At 61.3% G+C, this 7,080-nt stretch overlaps 1 protein-coding gene across 1 annotated transcript in view; it reads right to left on the bottom strand.

Moving 5' to 3' along the window:
• ADCY3 (adenylate cyclase 3) overlaps positions 1-7,080 on the bottom strand; it is a gene marked incomplete at its 5' end in the record, with an annotated part of 60,815 nt that overhangs the window by 16,511 nt on the left and 37,224 nt on the right. Inside the window, 6 exons of the mRNA XM_006767594.2 lie at positions 417-545; positions 2,995-3,172; positions 3,864-4,022; positions 4,383-4,510; positions 4,613-4,724; positions 5,229-5,359. Coding sequence (XP_006767657.1) covers positions 417-545; positions 2,995-3,172; positions 3,864-4,022; positions 4,383-4,510; positions 4,613-4,724; positions 5,229-5,359 — 837 coding nt within the window. The remainder of the gene's footprint in view (positions 1-416; positions 546-2,994; positions 3,173-3,863; positions 4,023-4,382; positions 4,511-4,612; positions 4,725-5,228; positions 5,360-7,080) is intronic.

Genomic DNA, 7,080 nt, shown 5'->3' with positions numbered 1-7,080 from the left:
TAAGCACCTCTTTGTGTATTTTTTAAAGATTTTTAGAGAGAGGAAGGGAGAGGGAGAGAAACATCGATGTGAGAGTGAAACATGGATCGGCTGCCTTCTGCACCCCCACTACCAGAGATTGAGCCCTCAACCCCAGGCATGTGCCCTGACCGGGAATCGAACCAGCAACCTTTTGGTGCATAGGATGACGCCCCATCAACTGAGCCACCCCAGCCAGGGCGAGTACCTCTTTTGATGTTACCCACCCCTACCCCATGTAAAGGACAAGGAGGCTTGGGGGAAGGTGACTTGCTAGGGCTACACTGCTAACAAGGAACAGAGCCCAGGCTGGCGGCTAGCTCTCCAACTCTGAGCACAGGACTCTTCCTGCGGCAACCGTCACCTGCCCACACCCTGGCCTTCAGCCCTGCACATACCTGGGCATCCTGCTCCTCGGGCTCCTCCGATGTGGAGCCGCTGGTGTGGACACTCCCATTGGACTCCTTGGTCTCGATAAGGGCAGGGGAGCTGGGCTTTGAGGACGCTGGCGCTCCGTTTGGCAGGGCCTGCAGGGGAAGCAGCGCCATCAGGGACTCCAGACACTGCCAGCTGCCCACCGTCCTGTGGTGCGTCTACCTGCAGTCTGCAGTCTCCTCGCTAGCGTTCAGAAGCCTTGTACACTTGGAAACTTCACTACTCAATTCCTCCTCTAGCGTTTAAATGCCGTAATTTTCTAGTATTAATTTCTACTAGTAAAACCTGTCCCAGTACTCCCATTCCTATTCCTAAAACAGTACCTCAACGGCTCAGTGATTCACAGGGGTCTTTTCTGGTGCGGAGCCCTGTCAGATGCCTCCAAGTCTGAATATTCCACAAACCAATGTTCCTTGATAAAATAAGCTAAACACTATCACACAGGGAAGTCATTCATTCATTTAATAAGCATTAACTGAGTACCTACTATGTGACAGGAACTGATCTAATTCCTGGCGATACAGACAAAATGCCCTGACCTTGGGAGCTCACATTCTAGGGAGGAAAGGCAGTCAGTAAAGTGGTCACAGCACGGAAGGAGAGAGAAAGTGCTCTGGAGGAGGAGGAAGTCCGGAGACACGGATTGCCGAGTGTGACTACAAAGAACAGGTCTGGGAGGTGTCACCATGCAGATGACATTTCAATAAAGGCCTGCTGAGGGGGGGTGGGGGGGTTGGGGGGGTGGGAATTCCACCAAGAGGGAGCAGCTGGTGCAAAGGCCCTGGAACAGGCATGAACTGGGGGAGCTGAGGCCAGGGCTGCCGGGCAGAGTGAGTGAGGGGACCAGCGGTGAGGGCCTGTCCCCAGCTGACCACTGCTCCTCTGAGTGAGACAGGAGACCCATGGAGGGTTCTGAGCAGGGGGGTGACAGGGTAGGGGCAAGGACAGAGGAGGGTGACTGGTTGAATACGATTGCAGGAATCCTACACGAGATGACAGTGGCACGGACAGGGATGGTAGCTGTGGGCGGTAGAAATGCCAACAGAACTTGCTCTGGGTGGTAAAGAGAGGGGTCAAGGCCCTGCCTGCTTGGCTCTGTGGATAGAGGATTGGCCTGCCGGATGAAGGGTCCCGGTGACTGGTTCGATTCCAGTCAGGGACACATGCCCGGTTTGTGGGCTTGATCCCCAGTGGGGGGGGCATGCAGGAGACGGCCAATCAATGATTCTCTCTTGTCACTGATGTTTCTATCTCTCCCTTTCCCTTCTTCTCTGAAATCAATAAAAATATATTTTTAAAAAGGGGGGAGGGAGTCAAGATGATCCTCAAAGCTTCTGGTGTGAGCACGTTGAAAAAATGGAGCCCACTGGCAGAGGTGAGGAAGTTCAAATTATTTAGGAAGGGATTCTATTATTGAAGGTGGAAAGACTGCCGAAGAGGCTTGAGTGTGGAGAGCAGGAGCGAGCGCGCCGTCGCCTGGGAACTCCGAGCTGCCTGCTCTGCACACGCCTGGAGACGCACCAGTGGCTGTAGCTGCGCGCGGGGCCGCTGGCTGGGGCTGGGAGCTAAGCTTGGGGGTTGTCAGAGGTGGCATGTCAGACAGTGAGATTGACGGGGTTGGGATAAGGGAGATGCCTGCTCACACTCTCCTCACTTCATTCCACTAAACCCTGGAGATTTCCGCGAAGGAACTGTTTGCTCCTGTGACTTCCCGTGACCCTCCCACATCCTTCACGCGCGCTCACGTCCCCCTGACTGTAGAGCAGGCGGTGCTCTGAATGCTGGAGACCTGCACAGCTGTGAGGCTCACCCTGCGCTCAGGACAGTCCTGCCCCACCCCCCCTAGCGGCGGGCGGCGGCTGCGCAGCCATGGCGGGGAGAGAACCAGGCTCCAGCAGACACTTACACTCCCTGAGAGGGCGTACCAAGTGCTGGCAGGCAGGGACGCCTGATAAAATAGCTGCTGAATGTCATATGGCAACGGGCCCTTCCTCTCAGGGAGCGCTCCTAGAATCCAGAGCTGGGGAGAGCCTCCAAGGGTGGATATGAATGTGCGATTCTCAGACACTCACCTGGCTGACAGCCACATTAAGTGTCCTGCCTTGGGAATAACTAAAGACATGAGACTGTTCACAGCTTCACCTTCACATGAACGAAGGTAAAAGGTGAGCGGAGAGCCGGCCTGGGCCCGGGAGGGGGCCGAGGTGAGTAAGGAGGGGCTCCCACTGCCTCCTCGCGCCCTCCCTCTGCTCCCCCCCTTGGCATCCACTCACTCCTGTGGCTGCCACTGCTTCCTCCCTGCAGGGGCCCTCCCTGCAACCCAGCCGCTCAGAGCACCGCACGGTTCCCAGCGGCGGACAGGACAGTCGCCGCCCGCAGACACCAGCTGGCCCTCGGAACGGAGGCCTCTAGCCACCTGCTCAGTGGGACTCACATCGCTGTGATGCCCACCTGCACCTCACAGCTCATTCCGCCACCAGGCCGCGCCCAGTCCTGTCACCCCTCCTTCCCGTCCCCCAGTGCAGGGGGCGGGACACTCACCGAGCTGTTGAGGCCATTCTGGGAGGCGGTTTTCTTCACCTCTGGCTTGGACGCGATGATGAGGTAGGTCTCAATGCCCTTCTCCTCTAGGTAATCGCAGCGACTGCCCCCCTCGCCGGGCTCCACGTCGAACTCTCCTTTCAGGCAGTCCAGGGTGCTCTGGGAGATGTGCACGCGCCTGCAGCGCAGCCAGAGGCCCTGAGCACGGGCCCTCACCTGCTCCCTGTCCCGGCCCAGGCTGCCGCCCGGGCCAGACTCTCGGGGTGCATGGGACAGAGGGCCACCCGGGGCAGAGGCAGGGAGGTCCTGTGTGGGCGGTGTGGCCCCTGCCCCTCTCGGAGCCTCAGTGTAAGTCCATGAGACAGGAGTAACATTGTGTCCTCACAGGCTGGGAGTACACACGAGAAGGACACTCAGAAGTCTGCACCTGCTCTCGGGGGCAGGGAGTCACCCCGAGGGAGAGGCTGGTGACTGCCTGAGGGGCTCCCTGGCCCTGGGGTCAGGATTCAGCAGCCCTCAGCCTGTCTGCCCCGAGCGCAGGCAGGTCCTGGCCCAGCCGCTTCTGTAACCGGCAAGGCGCTGCTCCGAGCCCGCTGCGGGCCATGACGGCAACGCCCTCCGGGGAGGCTGGCACTCTGACTGCCGGAGTGTGATTGCACCAGCCCGGCAGCCCCGCCAGCGGGCACGGGAGAGAGGACACACGGCTGCAGAGGTCCAGGCCCGAGAGGCCACAGCCAACCTCAGACCAAGGAATCGGGCACCGAGAAGGAGCACGGCTCCTGGTGGGAGGAGGCCCTTGTCCGAGCCACAGGCCTGAGGGCTGGCCGTCCCCTCCGACCTCACGCCTGCCACGGGGAAGGAACACTCACCCGGGGATGCCGCCGGCCTCCATCTTGTTGGCCACAGTGACGTCGGTGGACCACACGTCATACTGCCAGCGCTTCTGGCCCAGGACGCCCCCCAGCACAGTGCCCGTGTGCACCCCCACACGCATGTCCACCCCGGTCTTCGTCTTCTCCCGCACATACCTGCCAGGGACACAGAAAGGAGGGTCAGGGGAAGCCGCACCAGATGCCGGCCCCCTCACCCCGCCCTCGCCCTACAGGACGGATCCCACATGCGTTTTCCTCCTCTGGGCCAAGCGGCCAACTGGGTGCCCCCCAGCTTTCTGTCTGCCTTTGAACTGAGCAGGCAGGACTGCCCCCAGCCTGGTCCCACGTATCATCGCTATATCCCGCATGTCACCGCTACGTCCCACGTAACATCGCTACGTCCCGCACTACATGCCTGAGCCGACTCCTCCGGGGCCTGGGGGCTTCTGGACCACCACGACAGACCTGCTCCTCCCACGGGCCAGGCGCCCCCTCCCTGCAGCGGCACCCACTTACGAGATGGCCTCCACCATGGCGAGCCCCATGAGGATGGAGCAGACGGCGTGGTCCTCCCGGTAGTCAGGCAGGCCGCAGATGCAGTAGTAACAGTCGCCCAGGATCTTAATCCGCAGCTGGTGGTATTTCTGAAAGGGCAGGGCGCGGGCTGTGGCGGGGGGAGTGGCAAAGCAGAGGAGGGGCGGGAGGGAGGGGCCCACGGAGCGGGCTCAGACCGCGAGGGGACTCACGGCCGCCAGCTTGTCGAAGCGGGCAAAGAGCTCATTGAGCAGCTTCACGAGCTCCTGGGCGCTGCAGGTGGAAGACAGCTGGGTGAAGCCCACGATGTCCGCGAAGAGGATGCTGCAGGGAGGAGGCACCGCGGTGAGGCCCCGCCGCACCCCTGCCGCCAGCCTGCTCCTGCTCCCAACCCAGGGCAGCCAGGATCCCGGGGAAGCAGGTCCTTGCTCAAGCCCCAACGCCGTGAGACCCTGGCGCTTTGAGGGTGAATTTGGGGCTCTGGCACTTAGCTTGTCCTGTGGGCTTCCCTCTAGGGGCCCTTTCCCAGGCTGCCTCCCTCCTGCCCCAGGAGGAAGGCAGGGGCCCGGCGCTGGCCCTGAATGCTGAGTGGCGTCACAGATGCCACTTCCTGGCTCTGGGTGATGCTGGTACAGCAACGGGGCTGGACCACCGAGCCCAAAGCACGTCTCAGCCCCGATGCCCGTCAGCAAGGCTGCTCACACTGGGGCTCACCCTGTGGGCACGGCTCTGCTTCTAGTCCCAGGGGAGACCTTAACCCACAGCAAGCAGCTGACCCCACAGGGCCCGCCCCGTCCTGCTCTCGGAGCCCGTGCGGGGCCGGCGCACCTGACGTTCTCATGGCGGTACATGTACATGGTGTTGAACTGCTGCTGGTCCTTCTGGCTCTCGTCTTTCTTCATGTCCTTTAGCATCTCATCAGCCACATGCTTGGGCAGGATGGACAGCATCAGGTTCTCCTGTGGGCACAGGGAGGGCAGTGCGTGGGGACCTCGGGGTCTCACTGGTGCCCATCCAGGGGCAGCTCAAGTACTTCTGGGAAAAAACACCCGATTCTGGCAACGTCAGCCAGGAGCCATGCGCCCGCCCGCCACAGACCCCAGAGCACAGCCCAGGACGGGCAGCACCTGCACTGGCGGGGGTGCTGATGGGAGCCGGGAGCCCAGGAAGAAATCCAAGCCTGGCTCTGGGCCTCTGAGGCGTCCCCCCTGCCACAGGGAGAGTGACAGGTCCTGGGGGCCGTTCTCTGTGGCTCCTGCCCCGGGGCAGGGCCTAAGCAGGAGGCGTTCCTCCCTTCCCCTGGGTGGGCAGCCAAGAGGCCCCAAGGATCTGGTGTTGAACCCCAGCCCCTACCAGCCTGACAGAAGACAGATCTGCTGTAGGGCAGACCCTCCCATTCCCCTAGGATGGTCTGCAGACCAGCGCCCCCACCTGCTCGCCACCACAGCACAGGAGGTCCCCACCTCCCATCCGTTTCATGGGCAAAATCAATCCTCTCTCTCAGTGACTCACATGGCGGTAACGAGGCACGGCCGCCTGCCCGGCCTGAGCACTCGCAGTGGCCATGACTATCACTCCCGCATTTCCACCGCAACGCCCGCCGTCAGAAACCTCTGGAGGGCATCGCGGCAGCTCAGGAATGAGAAGCCCAAGGAACCCAGGGCGGGTGGGGCGCAGGGACCGGCCCCTGACACGGGGACTGAGGACTCCCCTGGAAGAAGAGGATTTATTTTTAACCCTCACCTGAGAGTGAGGGCATTTCCCCTTGATTTTTTAGAGAAAGTGGAAGTGGGGAGAGAGAGAGGAAAAAGAAACATCGAAGCACCAGAGACACATGGATTGGTTGCCTCCCACATGCACCCTGACCGGGGTGGGGATCAGATCTGTAACCCAGGTACATGCCCTTGACCGGGAATCGAACCGGAGACCCTCCGGTGCACAGGCCAACACTAACCACTGAGCAACGCTGGCCAGGGCCAAGAGGATTTTCAAACCAGAGACCAGGGCGCTGCCAGCTCTCATGGGCTGCTGAGGGACAGAGCTGCTGGGGTCCCCAGGGAGAAGGGGCAGCGGGGGCAGCAGTGAGCACCCAGGCTGGGGTAGGAAGCTGGGGATCCCAATCAAGTCCTGTAAGGTGCTCCATGCCCCGACCACAGTCCCAATTTCCCTGAAAACTGCCGCCTCCCAGCCCGGCGCAGGCTCCAGGCTGGCAGCCACGGGGGACGCGGCAGCAGCAGGAGGCTCAGTGCAGCCCAGGACACGGCCCGGGATCCCGTGTGGCCAGGCCCTGAGCCGCGCTCGGTGGGGGAGGGTGGGAACCGTCACTGGGTTGTATGATTTCCGTAACTTTTCAAGGCATGAGCACACTGAAAGCATAAACGATCTGAACAACAGGAAAGCATCTGTGGTCGTACATGAAGGCTGCCAGCTGCCTCGTGTGGCTTATGAAACCTTAGTCCCCCTCAACTCGGTCAGCGGGCAGAGGCCACCGAGTCGTGGTGATGAAACTGGTTTGGACAAGCACGTGACAGAGCACGGAGCAGAAGGCAGCCGCCAGGGCCTCCAGGGGAGAGGACGCTCTGGGCACAGGGCAGAGGCAGAGGGTAGTGAAGGAGAGGCGCCCCCTGCCAGTCACAACCAGGACTTTGTGACAGCAGGATCCAGCCCCCACCTCCGCGCG

The sequence above is a fragment of the Myotis davidii genome, unplaced genomic scaffold (assembly GCF_000327345.1).
Source record: "Myotis davidii unplaced genomic scaffold, ASM32734v1 scaffold238, whole genome shotgun sequence".
NCBI lineage: Eukaryota > Metazoa > Chordata > Mammalia > Chiroptera > Vespertilionidae > Myotis > Myotis davidii.
The sequence above is the reverse complement of the archived record's forward strand: the minus strand, read 5'-3'. Positions and strand labels throughout refer to the sequence as shown.